General features: G+C 38.5%; 2 protein-coding genes across 2 annotated transcripts in view; one reads left to right on the top strand and one right to left on the bottom strand.

The window, feature by feature from the left end:
• Positions 1-1,895, bottom strand: part of npas2 (neuronal PAS domain protein 2) — a 44,259-nt gene extending 42,364 nt beyond the window's left edge. Inside the window, exon 1 of the mRNA XM_014006768.1 lies at positions 1,616-1,895. The gene's annotated coding sequence lies outside the window, so the exon portion shown is untranslated. The remainder of the gene's footprint in view (positions 1-1,615) is intronic.
• A 2,984-nt stretch (positions 1,896-4,879) lies between these two features.
• The window catches only part of brwd3 (bromodomain and WD repeat domain containing 3), a 16,915-nt gene continuing 2,683 nt past the window's right edge, over positions 4,880-19,111 (top strand). Inside the window, exons 1-39 of the mRNA XM_014006761.1 lie at positions 4,880-5,343; positions 5,490-5,548; positions 5,640-5,669; positions 5,853-5,912; positions 6,842-6,992; positions 7,084-7,182; positions 7,937-8,097; positions 8,204-8,425; positions 8,573-8,673; positions 8,769-8,839; positions 9,038-9,138; positions 9,243-9,283; positions 9,347-9,451; positions 9,541-9,691; positions 9,779-9,913; positions 9,998-10,126; positions 10,257-10,482; positions 11,056-11,196; positions 11,402-11,603; positions 11,715-11,808; positions 11,902-12,072; positions 12,140-12,213; positions 12,293-12,485; positions 12,552-12,662; positions 12,743-12,850; positions 13,563-13,687; positions 13,761-13,843; positions 13,937-14,048; positions 14,137-14,198; positions 15,083-15,238; positions 15,327-15,447; positions 16,478-16,603; positions 16,678-16,753; positions 16,854-16,898; positions 16,970-17,113; positions 17,203-17,355; positions 17,463-17,629; positions 17,792-17,880; positions 18,834-18,968. Coding sequence (XP_013862215.1) covers positions 5,310-5,343; positions 5,490-5,548; positions 5,640-5,669; positions 5,853-5,912; positions 6,842-6,992; positions 7,084-7,182; positions 7,937-8,097; positions 8,204-8,425; positions 8,573-8,673; positions 8,769-8,839; positions 9,038-9,138; positions 9,243-9,283; positions 9,347-9,451; positions 9,541-9,691; positions 9,779-9,913; positions 9,998-10,126; positions 10,257-10,482; positions 11,056-11,196; positions 11,402-11,603; positions 11,715-11,808; positions 11,902-12,072; positions 12,140-12,213; positions 12,293-12,485; positions 12,552-12,662; positions 12,743-12,850; positions 13,563-13,687; positions 13,761-13,843; positions 13,937-14,048; positions 14,137-14,198; positions 15,083-15,238; positions 15,327-15,447; positions 16,478-16,603; positions 16,678-16,753; positions 16,854-16,898; positions 16,970-17,113; positions 17,203-17,355; positions 17,463-17,629; positions 17,792-17,880; positions 18,834-18,968 — 4,564 coding nt within the window. The 5' untranslated portion in view covers positions 4,880-5,309. The remainder of the gene's footprint in view (positions 5,344-5,489; positions 5,549-5,639; positions 5,670-5,852; positions 5,913-6,841; positions 6,993-7,083; positions 7,183-7,936; positions 8,098-8,203; positions 8,426-8,572; positions 8,674-8,768; positions 8,840-9,037; positions 9,139-9,242; positions 9,284-9,346; positions 9,452-9,540; positions 9,692-9,778; positions 9,914-9,997; positions 10,127-10,256; positions 10,483-11,055; positions 11,197-11,401; positions 11,604-11,714; positions 11,809-11,901; positions 12,073-12,139; positions 12,214-12,292; positions 12,486-12,551; positions 12,663-12,742; positions 12,851-13,562; positions 13,688-13,760; positions 13,844-13,936; positions 14,049-14,136; positions 14,199-15,082; positions 15,239-15,326; positions 15,448-16,477; positions 16,604-16,677; positions 16,754-16,853; positions 16,899-16,969; positions 17,114-17,202; positions 17,356-17,462; positions 17,630-17,791; positions 17,881-18,833; positions 18,969-19,111) is intronic.

The following is a 19,111-nucleotide window of genomic DNA, read 5'->3' as shown; positions in this document are numbered from 1 at the left end:
ATAATATTACATATTGGCTAGTTTTGCTAAATTTAGATATGGTTTTGCTAATTCTAGATTTTAGCTTTGGTTTTGCTCATTTTAGCTACTAGGTTTTTAACTATTAATTTAGCTAATTCAAGCTTTAAGCTAGATTTTAGCTATTAGATTTGCATTATTCAAGATTTTAGTAACAATTTTGCTAATTTTAGCCTTTAGATACAATTTTGTTGGCTTTAAATTTTAGCTGCTGTGTTGCTGATTTTAGGTTCTTCCCTGCTTGTTTTGTCTCAATTTTAACCTATCTAACAATTCATTCCTCAACAAATTTCAGTAAAAACATTCCTCTCTCTCCATGCATGTCAAAAGTCAGTGTCCTTTAGCTCCTATTGGGATTCTCCAGTCACATCTCTGTTATAGACGAGGACTAGTGCCTGAGTATTACCAGTTAAACATGTCTCATTCTGTCTTTACAAAATGCCTGAAGGTTGAAATGAGGACTGCGATGATGAGAATGAGTCTTGGCCAAAAGCAACAGCAGGTTTCCAGGTGGCTGTGTGACAACAACTCACACTAAGCTTCATTATACAGCAGTCACAACACTGCAGTAATGGGGTCGACCTTTAAACTTCTCACAATGCTAAGACCAGCGGAGAGGGGAAAAAACATCCTGTTAAGATACAGTTAACATGCTCTCAGTCAGTACTGACTTACAGTATATTCAGGATATAAATATCTATAGCTTTAACTGGGCAAAAGGAGCAWGAAAATTGACAAATGATGAGCAGTCATTCCAATCACAGATGCTTATTAACTTTAAAACTGTAACAGCAACAAATGTCCAGTGTTGTATAAAGTACCACAAAGTGACACGTGATTACCAAAAAAACTACTTTGGTAAAAGTTAGTCTCCTTTAGGAATATTACTTGAGTAAAAGTCTTAAAGTATCTGATATTTAAGCATTAAAAGCAAAAGTATTGATTTAAAATGAGCAGTTAGATTTTACGTAATGACATTTATTAGGAGGTGACCTCCCCAAAAATGCAGAAATGACTATATTGTATTAAAATAATTAATTTGTTAAATTTAGGATGCACTAGTCCAGCTGTTTCAGTTTATATATCAAGGCTGCACAAAGCTTTTCTCCTAAATGAAAATCTATCTGAGGGCTGCAGCCAAATGTAATATAATTCATGAAATACAAATACTTCTTAAGTACAGTTCTTTTATTTGAATGATTATATCCTGTTGAAGTGTGACATGATTTGTTTGTGTAAAACTAAAACGGTATCAAAATTTTACATATTTATACTTCTCATTCAACCACAATTAAATTCACTCTATCTAGGAAGCCCAATTTATATGGATAGTATTTATTTTTTATAAGCTGGAATGAAAACAAGCATAAATGAAATAAAAGTAACGACTTTCTTCTTGCCTTTTTTTAAATGTAAGGAGTAGAAAGTGATAATTGTGTGAAAATGTAAGAAAAAGTAAAAAGTAGGCTGAAAAATAATTACTCAAGTACAGATACCCAAAAATTCTACTTAAGTAAAGAAGTATTTGTACTTAGTTACTTTACAACTCTGCTAATGTCATTAGATGTGGTCAAACAGAGAAGCTGGAAGAACCTACCTTATTATCCACTGGAATAAACGGGTCAGAAGACTGGGCTTTAATGGGAAGAAAACAAATGTCCTACAATCCCAAAAGTTGCCCGGAGATGAAGCAGCGCTGCTGACGAGACGTTCAACACTGCCCGTATGTCCGTGGAGAGGCGGGGAGCTCCTGACCCGGTCCACACCTCACATTTTACACCGTTCACCGGACTGAAAGCCGTGSAGCTGACCGACACCGGGCTCCTCCTGCTGCTGTCCGCAGGAGAGAAACCAGAGGCTGAATGAAGCGCAGCTCCGCGGCGCACTGGAGACCCGCCTACTGGACTAAATAAAGTTGGTGTCGCTTCCTTCAAAATAAAACACACTTTCATAAAAATGGACAAAAAAGTAAACCTAGTTGTGCAAAATTCAACAAGTTATCTAATTAAAACCAGACATTGTGTTTGAACTAATTTGCTCTGGTTATCACAGCATAAACTTGAATAATAAACTCCTTATGGTCACAGACGCTGAAGCGCCCCCTTCAGGTCAATAATGGAAATGTAATAAACACATCTGTAGTTTATAGCGCCCCCTGTCGACAGGCGAGCGATGGTGTTTTGACGCAACCAAGATATTKCAGGAAGCACTATTTTGATGAAAATTAAGCGGCACAAAATAATCTTTGGCTGTTCATCTACAAATTATTTACCTTTTTCTGAGATCAAAATRTAATTTCGTTGTGCTCTGTACAATGACAATAAAGGTTTCATCAAATCAATTCAAGATGGCTGCCACARTCAAAGCAAATCTCTAAATATTACATAAAAGAACAAGTATTGTGATCTCTTGCCTTTTAATTTTAAATTTGTTGATTTTGCTACATTAAAACTTGCATTTAAAATTTATTTAAAATATATTTTATATTAAACAATGGAGGAAAAAGAAACAAAATGTATTTTTATTTATGTATTTACAGTACTTCAGGATATGCAAGGTATCTTAATTCTAGTGGTGCTCTTTCTTCAAGGTCAAAAGGGTCTTTAAAACACTTTTTTGTTTTAATTATTGGCAGACTGGACTGAAGTCACACATGAGCCAGATGTGGCATGTGAGCCACCAGTTGAATAATCCTAATTTACAACCTGATGTGGTTGTTGCTGAGACTAACCTACAATACTCATTGTGAGCATTACCAAACTGCACATTTGTTTAAAATTTTGGAGGCAACAAATTAGTCAGCTCTGTTTGTTGACTTTTTTTTCTGCACTAAACATGAATTTAATTACCCTAAAATGTCTGGACTCTAAAACCTTTTTTGTTTGTTTTTTTTATTGATAAACAAGAAACAAATTTGTCTGATGACATGGCAAAAAGAYCAGTTCCAGATGAGAGTTTAAACAAACGTTTCCACAAAATACAACACAAAACTTCTCAGGCTGCCAGAGCGATATTTTTGCTGAGTGCACAGATGTGAACATGACGTGACCCTGATTGTTCGCATGCCTCAAACTTAATGAGAAGTTAAATATGCCCAACCTTAAACAACACTTTTCACATGTTATAATTTAGCAAACAGGCTGTATTTTAAGTGGTAAACTGAACGTGCTTTGTGATGTTTCCATGTTAGGTAAGGAATCCAAGACAAAGTAAAACATCTGGATGATGTGTGATTACTTTCCTTGAATGTCTCAGACCCAAGTTAAAAAAATTGTTTCCAAGTAGAACTGAAGTTTAAGGGTTTAGAAACTTCAAAACATCAGATTTGTTTATTTGAAGCTCACATTCATAGCAAATCAAGTGGGTTTCATCTTTTATTTAGGTTGATTAACTTCAGCTGTTGTGCTCTCTATAAAATATCTAAAACCACTTTCCCTCCCAAAAAATATGAAAGCCTTTGAGTCAAACAGATGTTRCACACCATTTCATTTTTTTAATGAGCACACAATATTCACATTTATTTTTATGAATGATAATGTACCACAGTATTCCAAGGAGGAATAAAAAAATGTGCACTCAGTTACTCCTTACAGCTGAACCACAATAATCCATCTCTTTACATCATGCAGATGTTGAGTAAGTTTTTTTTTTTACCAAAAGACTATTTTATCAAATAAAAATAATATAAACAAGTGACAAATTCAGAAGACAAAAACAAACTGAACCTTCATTTGCTCCCCACAAAAATAAAGCTGTTCATATACAAACTGATAAGATTTTTTTTAGGTATCAGGGATGGTAAACTACATTTSTAAGACAAAACAAAACAAAATATGTTTGACCTTAGTGCGGCACCTGATTAGTTTTAGTGAAAAACTGTTTGCTAAGCCGCTTAACTCTGACGTTTGAATCATTGAGCCATAAAAAGGTTCCTAAACTCAAGAGATGTTGTGTCGACATATAACTAAGTTATAATAATATAAGCAAATTAAAACTCTCTTTAAGCACTTTCAACACCAGCAGCTTGTACAAAGCATAATCTTACCATATTTAATAAAAGGATCCTAAGACCACAGGAACATGACACAATAAAAACATTTGAGAAATTCAACAAGGAACCAGAAAGAAGTTTTCTGTAAGATAGGACATTTATTTAAAAAATTGCTTGCGAACAACAACTCATAAAAAAGGATAGAACATAACGTTTTGGCGTTTTCTTCAGCTTTGAAACCATCATGAAAGAGAACTCCTTGACCTCATGGGTTGCAAAGAAAAGATGTCAATTACATGGTGAAGCATCTCGGGGTGAAGCCACCTCAAAACTAAACCATTAACAAACAAATCTCCACTTAAGAGAAGCAGCAGCCCAGGGCTGCACACATTTAACACAATAAAAAAAAATCAGGTTTCAGACTGATCCCTAACAAATATATATATATATATTTTTAGATTTAGGATTAAAAAATTACACTCAKAATAATTTTTGTTAAAGCTTTATGCAGTAAATGTATAACAATAAGCTGCCTAATCGCATGAGAAACAATACTGAACAAACTACAGCTCTTCTTGTCATTCAAGAGGATTTCCTTTTTATGTCCTCTGAAGAGAGTAAACATGTTCAGTCTGCTGTGCAGCCATATGACCAGGCTGCTGTGCACTTCCTTTCTGGACAACAGTAAAACATGCTTAAAATTCAAGAAAAAAAACAATATTACAACTTCTGTCTCTTTATTACCATTAGTTTCTAATTGAAAGTCATGCCCATTTTTTTTTTTACTTTTTCTATGGCTTTTTTTTTTTTTTGAGCTAACATGTTCATTTTGTTTTAATCACTGATACAAAGTCTGGCTCACTGGATGCAAATCATTTAAAAAAAATAGGAAGTGGTTTAAGACTTTTGAAAAGAACTACAATATAAACATGTAAACCAAGAATGTAAGAAAACATGAAGAACTTGGCAAAACAAAACATTGTTTATTAATAATTAAAAAACGCTGACTTATACAATACAGTAGAAGCGAATTTCTATAATTTATCTACAATTTGAAACCTGAATAGGAATAAACTACAATAGGTGTTAAATTAAAATTAATGTAGATTTTCATTTCAATAAAAAAAAAAAGAAAGAATGTTAAAGAAAGCGTCACTGGAGGGCGCTAAACAAAGCTCTGGGTTCTGTGGGATCAGATAGGAGGAGGCCATTCACTAGCCGTGTTAGCTACTCTTAGCTAGCCGGCGGCTAACGAGCAAGCTAAAACAGAAATTTGGCTTCATGTCGTCCGTCTTAAGTGATGGCACGACAACAGTGTTCACAAACCGAGGCTGGTGAGTGCTGACTAATTGTTTTTAACAGGGTATAAATATATTTTCATTTGCAGAGTGTATTTTTGTATTTAAGCCCGAAGATAGCCACTGTTAGCTCGGTTCAGTAGCGATATTAGCAAGCTAATAAACAAGCTGTTTCTTTTCAGAATTGTATTACCTCATTGCCAGATTTCTTCAGTCTGGACCCTGTAAAAAATCAGCTCAGGTAGCGGTCACAATAATATTTCACGTTGCTCAATAAATTTCTAATTAAGCGTCCCTGTTAGCCTAATGCTAACTGTGTTTCTGCTTGTTAGATTCTGGTGGAGGAGCTGGAAGAGTATGAGGTAAAGTTCGGTTTCTGTGTTTCTTATATGCGGTCTTGTGAGGCGCCCATTTACCTCTTGTGCCTGTAGAAAAAAAAACTTCAAAGTGATTTTAGACTGGCGTTAAAAAAGCGCTTCAATTGTCGAGTCGAAGCTAATAGCTTTGTGTTGTTTTCTGATCGTCTAATCGTTTTTTAAATTTAGTTGATCCCGCAACGATGGACTTGGGACGGGGAGAAATACAAACGGACCTTTCAAGACTGGGTGAGTGTCATTGGTCATATTTATTACTTTTTCATAAAATAATTACAGTTTTATATTTTTTATTGACATTGTCTTTAAGCGGATTCGAGATTTTTTAATAAACTAACAAACTCTAAAACAAATATCAGTAGAAGTTTATTCGTGTTAATTAAAAAGTATTAAATATTGATTTCAGTATAGGCCTGATGATAAATAACTAAATACTGGCTACGCTATTGTGTGGGCTAGTAGGCTGGTAGAGTGGAGACGGGGGTAGATTCCTATTGGCTGAACCCGTTAGTAAAACTTGTCCATCTTCCTTTGTAACCAATGAAATCACTGTTTTGTTTTTGATCAACCCGGAAGTGTCGTAAAAAACCTTTTTTGATTCGCTTAGGCTTTTTTTTAACCCGCCTCTTTTCCCGCACACTTTCAATCCCTCTGAATAACTTTAAATTTATATATTTTGTTTGTACTAGAAAATGTTTACTCTACTTAGTCTTTAAAACTGCATGAATATTGTGTTTATTAAACWGTTTTTTGTGAGGAAATGTTTGCAACTTCATCTTAAAAAAATCATAATTATAGTTTTTGTGGATTCAAAACTATTCATTTGAACAAATCTGTATTTGTGTAATGAYATGCGGTCATAAAATATTACATATCTGATTGGAAACATTCTAATTTGATCTTTAGTGAAAAATTGAAGAACACACAGTATTTTGTAAAGCCAGGGAAATAATAATGTTGAGTGGTTTCACTTGAAAAACTAAACATAATCTGATTTAAAGAAAAGAAAGAAAAACAAGTAAGTATTTATGTTTACGCAACCATGCTATAGGACCTGCCTTTTCTGACCACTAAAAAAGTTTTGGTTATTAAACTAAATTCTTTTGTTATTAAATTCTTTGTTGGTTCTACTTTGTAACAATTTTCATCTTCTTATCCAGGTGATTTTGAACCAGCACATTCCTGCAGATTATCTGCTTCGAGTTTGTCAGCGGATAGGTCCACTGATAGAGAAGGAGATCCCACCTAGTGTTCCCGGAGTCCAAACCCTCCTGGGGCTGGGAAGACAGTCTTTGCTTCGCACCACCAAAAGTAAGCAGTGATCTCGCATACACACACTTCTGTTGGTTTCTCTTCTGTTTTTGTATACAGTCCTCAGACCACCACTGTTCATGTAACTTAGGTTGTACCCACAAAGTATGCTGTGGCTCAGCTGTGGTTGCTCTCCACCGAGGACGTCCGCCTGAACCACCAATCAACAATGGAAATGTTCTTAATGTTGGTATGTGAATTTTTAGTTTTCTTTATTTGACTAATAGTTCCTGTGACTTTTTTTAGTCATGGTAAAAAATAAAATACTTTTGATTCTGAAATGTWATGCTTTACAATGTGATAAAAAAAATTAGCTGGTCCCAAAACAAATAAAAAAATCAAAAAACACTATCAACGATGAACATATAACATGCTCCATTGTGTGATTCATGTGACAAAAATGAAGCCACAATACAGTAACAATAAAAAAGTCTTAAATCAGTCTTTCAGAGMTCTTAAAATGTTAGCATATTGTAAGGATGATTCTAATTAGTCTCAAATATTAAAATAATATTCAAAAAATCATTACATAATTTAAAAAAAATACTGAATTCCTCTCGCAGCTAGTTGTTCAGTGTTAAAATAAATAATTGGATAAAGTCGTCACTAACCTTTTTTTTCTTTTTCAGTTTATTGTGAAGTTGATCTTAATTTCAGGTGGCATTACAGAAGTCTTAAAAAGTCTTTAATTTAACTTGCAACAAGTTTGCCTTGTTTTAAAGGGTTGTTATAAGGAAGCAGCTCCTCTCTTTGAAAGGGGGTTAGTTTTGTGCATTTACAATTGATCAAATAACAAGATTTCTGAACCAACAAAAGACAAAACTAAAGTGGAGACTGATGCACTTAAAAAACACAAACATCAGGATTATTATTATTATTATTATTATTATTATTATTATTATTATTGTGTATTCTCTGTTAATCACTGTGGTGTCTTTATCAAGTGTCCATCATGGGTGCTCGCCAGGCCACGGGTACGGCTCGTTTTAGCCAGGCCCTGCCATCTTCCTCCTACCAATACATGAAGATACACAAACGTATCCTCGGCCACCTCTCCTCAGTCTACTGTGTAGCCTTTGACCGCACAGGTCGGCGGATATTTACAGTGAGTTGATTCGGTTTCATCAAACAAGTCTCTGTTTGCWTCTTAAACACATTGAGCTGAAGTCAGTGGTACATCCTGCTGGAACGATCTCTTCGTCTCATATTAGGGTTCAGACGACTGCCTTGTGAAAATCTGGGCCACAGATGACGGCCGACTCCTGGCAACGCTGCGCGGCCACGCGGCGGAGATCTGCGACATGACTGTGAACTACGAGAACAGCCTCCTTGCCTCAGCCAGCTGCGACAAAATCATCAGAGTGTGGTGTCTGCGCACCTGTGCACCCGTCGCCGTTCTGCAGGCTCACGCATCCTCCATCACATCCGTACAGGTGACTCATTCTGGAAAGGAAAAGCATTAGCAAGTGTTTCTTCTTTAGTCTCAGAAACTGTTTTTAGGGTGTATTAGTACACATAAAGCTGACTTTAGGTTTTAACATTAAAATAATTTCCCTTTGATTCTTTGTGTCTCGTCCCAGTTTTGTCCTGCAGCCAAAGGGACGACGCGGTACCTCGCCTCGACGGGTGCAGACGGCATGGTGTGTTTCTGGAAGTGGCATTCCCTCAGTCTGAAGTTTGAGTATGTATCGATGCATCTCTTGTAAATTTACRAGCTTTTAAGTACTTCTATTTCAGAAAAATAACCACAGATTTTTTTTTTGTTTCCTTCCTCAGTGAACAACCTGTCAAGTTTGTTGAGCGTTCACGCCCAGGAGTCCAAGTCTCCACTTCCTCCTTCAGTAGTGGTGAGTTTATTTAGTCGCATTTTATTGGCCAGATTTACAGTGGTACATAACACGGTATCATTTCATTGCCTGGKAATGCAAATAGGTGATGTATGCTTGCAGGAAATAAAATGTTTTTGTCTCATTTCTACTTAAACGATGAAATGAAATGATTCACTGTGTGTATTGTCTTAATGGACTCATTCCCACATCTTACAGGTGGTATGTTTATGGCCACTGGTAGCACAGATCATATGATCAGAGTTTATTACCTCGGTGCCGAAAATCCAATGAAAGTCTCAGAAATGGATGCTCACACGGTAAGAAGCAAAAGCACGGTCATCACTTTTGGTTGACTTTGTCTAAAAATCATCTTTTTACGGTTTACCAGTTTAATAATCGTTTCTGTCTGCTAACCTTTTAGGATAAAGTTGTGGTCGTCCAGTTTAGCAATAACAGCGACAGGTGAGACCCAAAATCCTTTTTTTGTGTTGTTTACAAGTATCTGACAGTTTACTGTGTTCCCAGCCTGAGGTTTGTGAGCGGCAGCCGAGACGGCACAGTCAGGATCTGGCGTTATCAGCAGCAAGAGTGGAAGAGCGTTATGTTAGACGTGACTGCAAGGCTGCCCGGGTAGGAGAGCAGAACCCAGCACGGCAAACAGTTTCACAGCGCCATGTTTCTTTAACAGCGTTTTTCTCCTTCTGTACGACGTGCGTTAGGAGCACCGTCGCTAACGGGGATGATAAAGTCAAGCTGGTGGTTACGATGGTGGCCTGGGATCGCACAGACAGCACCGTTATCACAGCGGTGTCGAACTACCTGCTCAAAGTGTGGAGCGCAGCATCTGGACAGCTGCTGCACGTCTTGTCTGTGAGTCACTCAAGTGGACTTTTTTTTAAATGTGTGACTCATTTTATGTTGTTGTTTTTTTTTTTTTAATAAAAGAGTTTGTTTTAGGGACACGACGATGAGGTGTTTGTGCTGGAGGCGCACCCCTTCGAYCCCCGCATCATGCTGTCCGCCGGCCACGACGGCAACATCTACATCTGGGACCTGAGCAAAGGAGTCAAGATCCGCAATTTCTTTAACATGGTAACTAGTAGTCAGGAGTGGTTAGAAGTGTTTTATTTCTTTTTGTTCACTGGCTTTGCCTTGATGTTAGAGTTGTCTTTTCAGATCGAGGGCCAGGGCCACGGGGCGATCTATGACTGCAAGTTCTCAGCTGATGGGCAGCATTTCGCCTGCACAGACTCACACGGACATTTACTCGTTTTTGGTTTCGGCTGCAGTAAACCTTATGAAAAGGTAGCGATGGGTCACTGCGGAATGAAACTATTATTTATAGTAATTTGATGTTTTATGTAAAGAATAAGTTGCACGAYGAGGTTATTTGTGGTCAGAATTTGCTGATTTGACTCGCCCATGTAACTCATAGATTCCCGACCAGATGTTCTTCCACACGGACTACCGACCTCTTATCCGTGACTCCAATAACTACGTTCTGGATGAGCAGACGCAGCAGGCCCCCCACCTCATGCCTCCACCCTTCCTYGTGGACATCGATGGGAATCCCCATCCTCCTCACTACCAGCGACTGGTCCCAGGAAGGGAGAATTGCAAGGAGGAGCAGCTAATACCTCAGCTAGGCTACATGGCTAACAGTAAAAACGCAGACTTTTTTTTCACTCATAAAAAATAACAAAAAGTCCATTTTAAAAAAGAAAAACGACGTAAATCCACATGCTTTTCCCCAAACTTCAATACAATAAATTAAATACATAGCAATAAATGTATTATATAATTTACAAAAAGCTTTATCATTTAATAACTCTTTTATTTTGTACAGCAATGCAGTTGATTTTGCTATTTTATTTTTAAGTAATTTCTGAGGTTTCTATGTTAGCTTTTCATCAGTGATGACACCTTTTAATAGTTTTCTGTTACCAAATACATAATTTGTTTTATCCAAATTCAGTGATAATTTATTAAGTTGAAACCAAGTTTGTACCTTCCTAAATTCTGTCTGTAACACCTGTCATCGGCAAACAGAATACATTTTAAAAGCTTCGACATATTGATCAAATCATTCACATATAAACAGTTTTGATCCAAGCACAGAACCCTGAGGAACTCCACAATTAGTTATACAGGTCTTACATTATTTACCTTTTTTAAGGATGGCTTTAAGTTGAGGAGGCTAACAGGGCTCAACTCACATTCTGCTTCTTTCTCAGGTGATGGAGAGCTGGTTGAGCAGGTACTTGGCCAGCAAACAGCAGAAAATGGTGAAAGCCTGTTGGACAGTCTCATCAGACAGCTGCAGAATGAGCAGGACGAGCGTCAGAATTCAGAAGGAATGGACGAAGGGGAGGAAGGTATGTTTGAGGTTGCTGCGTACAGATTTAACCAAAGGAAACACAAAAACATCTATAACTCGGCTAATTTTTGTTGTGATGATAGCTGAGCTTCACCTCCAGCTTGTACTCTGACTGCTACACATTGTGCAAAATCTTTGCTTCATAAGCTATTTTACGAACCACATTTAATTAAGATTATTTTTAAATGCGTAATCACACACAGCTGAACCGATCGTGTTCCCAGCAGCTGCAGGAGAAGAGGTGGTGCCCTCCTCTCCAGCTGCGGAGCCCCGTCGAAGCGGGCAGGTGGACGGAGTCTGGCAGATGCAGCATAATTCTCTTCGTAGTCAAGTGGCCACGGAGCGGAACCTGCTGGCCTGGAGCCGCAGAGTGGTGGTCAATGAGGTCCCCCGGGGCACATCCATGTGAGCGAGATGGAGGGAACAATTACCTTTACAGAACTTTACAGAAAACTGTTAAGATTTGTTTTCATCTTGTTGATTGTTTTTTTTTTATGTTTGTTTGTTTTTTTAAAGAATTTTGGAGGAATGCAGAAAAGCAAAAGGCGACATGGAATGTTCTCTTTATAATGTCGAGAGGAGGAAGAAACCACATGCCTGCCCACCTAAGGTTTGCTGCCTCCCTCCTCAAGTCTGATTTTTATTTTTTCACACAGGACGACTCCGATGTTTAAATTTCCCCTCTGTCCTTCACACTTTACAGAGCAACATTCTGGCCTCCCGGCTGYGCTCCCTGCGGCCCGCCAAGAAGAAGAAGCAGCAGCGCCACACCTACCAGACGCGCTCGGCTCAGGTCCGCCGGCCTGGAACCAGGAGTCGCAATCCCAGCAACAGACGGACATCTGAAAGCCAGATGGACTCAGACAGCGGGGATGTATGTCATATCTTTAGATATTAGAGAGAAATTAAACCAGTGATGAAACTGATCTTTGTACTTCCAGGCAGCAGAGCAGGCGGAGCAGTCTGAYGCCTCCTCTGATGATGAAAATCAGTGGCAAAGTGAAAGCAGCTCCAGGTGAGTATATTCGAAAGAGCAAAGTGTTTCTTAGGCGTAGTCCCGTTCAGCTCGTCACCTAACCGCCTTCGATTCACAGCGACTCGTCTAGTGAATACTCCGATTGGACGGCTGATGCCGGGATCAACCTCCAGCCTCCGAAGCGATCGACCAGGAGGCCCGTCCAGCCTGCAGCTTACAGCAGCTCCGAGGAGGAAGATGGAGGCGGCGATAACAAGGAGGCGCAGAAGAAAGAACACGAGAAGAAGAAGAAGCCCAAAGAGACCAAACAGGTAAGAGCTGATGAGAGGTTAGCTTTTATAACATTATTATAACAGTATAACACTTTATACGCCCAGAAACCCACGTCTTCTCTTGCTGGACTTAATGCGGAGGAGTGGCAGCCGCCGCCATGGATAATGGAAACCGTCCCACGCCGCTCTCCATTCGTGCCACAAATGGGAGACGAAGTGAGAACTCTGATGTTGATTTAAAAACGACGACGCTACATTTCATAAAGTTTAATCTTGGTTCTCCTGCTCCCGCCCAGCTCATTTACTTCAAACAGGGCCATCAGGCCTATATGAGGGCTGTCCGCAGAGCCAAGGCCTACAGCATCAACCCTCAGAAGCAGCCATGGAACAGACTCAACCTCAGGGTGAGGGAAAAAAAACAGACCCTGCTGTGCAAAGCTCCACTAGAACAGTGCTTCCCAACCTTTTCAGACTTGTGTACCCCTGAGCCATTTTATTATACCACTAGTACTCCTTCAGTCAAACATAACACTTCTCCAAAACTAGAATTACTACAACTGATTATTACATAAAAAAAATTATTTAACCCTCTAGAATGTTTAATTCTCAGACATTTTATTTTATTTTTTTCAACTCAAATTAAACAAAGATAAAAACATTGGCTTGAAAGTGAATAAGTAATTAAATATATAAACCTGGTAATGGCAGGTGCAGAAAACAGCATCATCCACAACTGTACATTGTATTGTCCAAAATATGTCATAAACTCACCCAAATGAACAAATTCTGTGAGATTCCATGTTTTATACTGGATTCCAGTTTGTTAATTCCGTGATTCTGACTGCAATTTCTGCATTGTAGAAGTCATAGGGCCCTACATATCTCAGTCGTATTTTTATTTATTTATTTTTTTACACCTGGGAAATTTTTCCATGTACCTCCTGTAATATGCTCGCGTACCCCTGGTTGGGAATCACTGCACTAAAAGATAAAGAGTTAGGAAAATCTGAAACACCTTTTTTTTAATCTATTGATGGTTTTATGAATGAAAATCAGGGTTAAGACAGGATTCAGTTTTAAATGAGCCTTAATTAATTATTCTCTCTTCCTCTTCAGGACCAGGAATCTGTRAAGGTAGTTGGAATTAAATACGAAGTCGGACCCCCGACCCTCTGCTGCCTAAAGCTGGCTTTTTTGGACCCAGTTTCAGGGAAAATGACCAACGAGTCTTTCTCCTTAAAGTGAGCTTTTATATTCACTATATGCAGCAAATCAAAACGAACAACACTTCAACACTTTTTCTTTTTTTACAAGGTATCACGATATGCCCGACGTGATAGATTTTCTGGTCCTGCAGCAGTTTTACAACGAGGCTAAAGAGCAAAATTGGCAGCCAGGTTTGTTGGTCCTCAGCAGTCTTTTGAAACTATATTTTGTTTTATTATTATCGTCAGGGATCTTCTTTCATTAAAGTCTGATCTTCTCTGCAGGTATGAGATTTCGCAGCATTATCGATGACGCCTGGTGGTTCGGATCCGTGGAGGACCAGGAGCCCCTGCAGCCAGAGTACCCAGACAGCCTCTTTCAGTGCTACGCAGTGAAGTACGTCCATGTTTTCAGCTGTTGCTCTGCTCCAGTACCACGTTTCTGTTTGTTTATTTAATGAAGTAAAAACTGTTGTTTTTATCAGGTGGGATAACGGTGAGCAGGAGAAAATGAGYCCTTGGGACATGGAGCCCATTCCAGAGGAAGGTCAGTAAGAAAATGCTGTTTTTTTTAATATTAGCTGCTCTTTACACTTGAATTAAAGCATCGTACTGCTGCTCTTTTTATAGAATGGGTTGCTTTAAAAGGGGAAGAAGGTGAATATTTTTGTCTGACCTTTGATTACAGACAAAAAAAATCTGCAGAAATATTTTATTACACCAAAATTATAAATAGTTTTTATTTTTTTTTACTTTATCTGGGCCTTCATTCACCTCCTCGGCTGCCTCTCCAGTCTAATCGAACAGGAAACACTTATGTGAGCTCCTTGTAGGGATAATCCAGTGTTTTTTTTTATTTTATTTTATGTGAAAAACAAAACAAAATGTAAACATTTACAAAATTTCATACCTAGATTTATTCAATGAAATTGTATTATAGTAAACAAAATTCTAAAAAATAGTGTTTCATGGTGATGTATTTCTTTTCATTAAATTTTTTTTAAATAAAGAAAATTAAAGCTTTTATTTGTAATGAGAAGCATCACATACGTTAGGTAATAATGATGATAAGCTTCATCATTATTTTTGATTTCAATAAAAATTATATTGTAACAAATATTTTTATTGTGCAACATTTGGTTGATGTAAAATATTTTTATTATATTTTTGATGTATTAATCTAACTTTAGTCAAAGTGTGATGAGCCTGGATGTTCGTGCAAAAACGGGATTAGAACAATTAAAATCATATCTATCAATCGCTAAAATAAAATAGAAAAATTGGGAAGGCTTAATGTGGTTTAATATAAACTATAATCATTAGTTTTGACAAATCATCTGTATAACTTGTTTACTTGTTACAGCAACAAAATGCTGCTCTGGTAGTGATATTTAGTGCGACTTAGTTCCTAACAGATGTTGATTTTCTCAGCTGCCCTGCCAGAACAAGTGGGTGACGGCGTGGACGTGTCGGAGGAGGAGCTTAAAGCTCTGCTCTACAGGCCTCAGGAGGGAGAGTGGGGCGCTCACACGCGAGATGAAGACTGTGAAAGAGTCATCCTCGGCATCGATCATCTTCTCACGCTCGGTGAGCTCCTCGATTCTTCAAAAAAATAAATGCTTCTAAAACCTGGCCTTGTTCAAGTTTCCCTTGCTTGACYCGTGTTTGTCTGCAGATGTGGCCAAGGCGTTTGCATCACCTGTAAACCTGCAGCAGTACCCGCTGTACTGCACCGCCGTGGCCTACCCCACTGACCTCAGCACCATCCGCAAACGTCTGGAGAACCGCTTCTACAGGTGAAGCCACGCGTTTTATTTTCAGCGGTGGGCACAGCTAACCAAAATATTAGCCTCACTAACATTTAAAACGCTAATTCTAAYRATAAAAGCTAAATAAATWTAAAGTTGGYTGAGGCTAAACTGCTAATAGTTGTGTCAAAACGAACAACGTGCAGCAGCGTTCTTGGGTTTTATCTTTGAACATGCCCCGCTCTAGTGCTCAGTTCTCTCTCTGTATTCCCCTGGCTCAGACCTCTGAACGGTTTCAGGTTTACAGTTGATAACTAAACTTCATCTCAGATGAAACCAAACCAGAGCAGACGGAAAAAAAAAACAGGAAGTGACAAATGACGGGGTTTAAAATTGTTTTTGCTAATTTAGTTCTTATATTTAAACGTTATTAACAAAAAACTAATATTTGCATCCCCCTGATGAAAGCAAAGATGTTTTTTTATTATTATTTTTATTTCATCTAATTAAAACTAAACTAAATTCAATTCAACATAACACAAACGTGATATCTTTAAAATGAAAAGGAGCAGAAATAAGAAGAAAAAAATCTTATAACGTCTGCCCCCATTTAACAAGAAAATAATAATATTACATACACTCCTACATACGTATACATAAATAAAGAATTCATACCCTAACAATCAGCAAAAAGAAGAGAAAAATAAAGACTTACAATTATTCAAATAGCAGCTTATATGAATGCTTATTATGTGTTTTCATATTTTGTCAAGTCAGATTTTACCATTCTTCCAAATAATTTAATAAAACCAGTATTTTTATAATCGCTAGCCATGTTGTTCCACAACTTTATTCCTTGAAGAAAATTTTCAAATCCTTTAAGATTATAAGTACTTTCCCTCTTAATGAAATTGGATTGAAAATTCAAAGGTAATGCGTTTTTTTTATGAGCCCTATACGTATTGTTAAAATTTTGCAACAAACTCATGATGTCCCCACTGCAAAGAATGCTGTGAAAAGTGAAACCTGCTGAAACAAACTGCTGGTGCACTTCTCCTGACTCATGTCTCTGCTGCAGGCGGATCTCTGCGTTAATGTGGGAGGTGCGTTACATCGAACACAACGCTCGCACTTTCAACGAACCCCAAAGCCCAATCGTAGCCGCMGCCAAGGTGGTGACCGACGTCCTCCTTCATTTCATCGGGTAAGCTCAGTGACGTTTCTGAGCGCCTCCTYGAGGCCGCATTATTTCTGATTCCTTGGCTCGCTGTTTATCAGAGACCAGAGCTGCACCGACATCCTGGACCTGTATCAGAAACTGAAGTCTGAGGTCAGCAGCGGAGAAGAGGCTGAGGTCAGACTTCTGATTGTGTCAAGTTATAAACCTTTATTTAGTGTAACAGGGACTGATTTTACTTTTTATATTCCTTTTTTGTTTTTATRTTCCTCTGCAGATTGACGTGGATTCTGACACTCCGGGAACATCTTCAAGACATCAGGTAAAAAAAAACAGTTTTCGTTAGTTGATGGTTTAACATCAGCAGCTGAGATTTTATTTTCTTTCTGCCAGGGAGCCAACTCTAATTCGAAGAAGCGAGGTGTGGCTTTGGATGCGAAAATGTGGCGGAGTCAGTGTCGAGAGCTGCTGCGCCGGATGTTCACCTCCCCGGACTCTGAGCCGTTTCGACGGCCTGTCGACCTGTTYGAGTATCCGGTAACCTGAAACCTGTCGAAATGATAAAACCTCTGTGACCAGAACTTGGTGAGTGGGATTTAAAAATAAATATTTGTTTTTCCTCTCAGGACTATCGAGACATCATTGACACGCCCATGGACCTGGGCACCGTGTCGGAGACTCTTGTGGCGGGGAACTACGAAAACCCGATGGAGTTCGCCAAAGATGTCCGCCTCATTTTCAGCAACTCTAGAGCGTACACGCCAAACAAGAAATCCCAGGTGAGGTCGCATCTCTGAGGTGAAAAATATCCTGTAAAAAAAGATTTCTACGGTTCAGGAAGGTCTGAGGTTGTGGAGTTTTCACRACGACGTTCTTGTTTCTCCAGATCTACACCATGACTCTCAGCTTGTCTGCCTTTTTTGAAAAACACATCATCTCCATTATCTCTGACTACAAATCTGCTGTTCAGAACGAACGGCGGGCACGTCAGAGACTCACTTACAGGAACAGATTGCACAACGGGGGCAACTCCCCGCCAAACAGTCCACACAGGTACTGAGCGTCACTTTCAAATCGACACCCTCTGCTAGCAAGATATTTCTTTTATTCTAGTTTCTAATGCCAGAAATATTGTTTCTTATTTTTTAAGATATATATTTTTTAAATGGTTAATTTCAACCTCTAACTTGAGCACAAATGTGGTCCTGTCCCCAGTTCTAAAGGGAAGCACATATCAGGGAAGGCGTTGAAGCCCAAAATATCCCAGACCTCATTGAAGAGACGTTCTCAGAGACCAAATCAAGGTACGACTGCTACGGCTGTTTGTGTTTTAGGTCTTTTTGTTGTGTGGACTATTAAAGTTCTACAACTTTATTCATAATTATAAGTTGTTTGCTCTGCTACAAAAAGAGCTGCTGGAAAATGAGCAAACGGGAACAGTTTGACTCAAAATGTTGCCTTTTTATGTTTGTATCCGCTTTAAACTATTCTGTTAGAGAATCAGAAAAGCTTGAAATGATTTGACTAAAAAGGCTAAACTGGTAGTGTTATAACCTCCAGGTGTATAGGTAAAAGCAGATCTTTTTTGTGCTGTATCAAGCGCCTAACAAGAGGAAACAACCTGCTGCAGTATCAGGCTTAGTTGAACCATAATCAGTACTTACTGAGTTTGAACCTAAACATCAACACATTTCTTATTTTAGAACAAGGCTGCTCTCCTTCCTTATAGGCCTACAGCTCCTCTGACTGGATCTGTTGGTCTATTGATAAGGTCTAACTATTTATAAGGCCTGAAATTTACAAGCTACATTTATCAGTGTGTTATCTTTGCTTTGATCTTTACAAAAAAGGAGGAAAATGGCTCAAAGCCATTTGTATGAAAGTAAGTACAGGCCATTTTTCTATAAAATAAATGTGCTTTCACTCTAATTATCATATGTAATTGTTGTAATGGTGTCCTGTTTGATGATTACAGTGATCACTCTGCTGGTATCTGTCGTTTTGACAGCTTTAATTAGTTTTCATCAGAACGTCTTCAGCATTCATTTTGCTGCTTCAGATTGTTTCTGTTATATTTTAAACCTTATGTTCTTAGATGCAAGATGGAACAGATACGTGTTATTTTATTGTGATTATAAAACGCCTCTAAAGTTTATTACACGCGGCTGTTTGTTGGAGATGTTTAAAAATGAGAGCGCTGACATGTGGGTTTTTAGTGTTAACGTCTGATTGGTTAATTATTGTGCCGCGTCTTCAGCTCAGCGAAGCAACAATGTAGCAGAAGAAGAGGAAAGCCCACCTTCTTCACCCAGTTCGGGGGCGGACACAGACGAAACCGAGGAGGAGCCCCGCCTGGCRACCCGCAGCCGAGAAACTCCCGTGAAGAAATCAGGTGTAACAAGCAGAACGGTCACGGTTTGTACTTTTGACGTGAAGCTGAAGTTAAGGCACCAAATTAACCCATCGTGTGTGTGTGTGTGTGTGTGTGTGTGTGTGTGTGTGTGTGTGTGTGTGTGTGTGTGTGTGTGTGTGTGT

The sequence above is a fragment of the Austrofundulus limnaeus genome, unplaced genomic scaffold (genome assembly GCF_001266775.1).
Source record: "Austrofundulus limnaeus strain Quisiro unplaced genomic scaffold, Austrofundulus_limnaeus-1.0 Scaffold37, whole genome shotgun sequence".
Lineage (NCBI taxonomy): Eukaryota > Metazoa > Chordata > Actinopteri > Cyprinodontiformes > Rivulidae > Austrofundulus > Austrofundulus limnaeus.
Note: the sequence above shows the minus strand (reverse complement) of the source record. Positions and strands in the feature narration are given on the sequence as shown.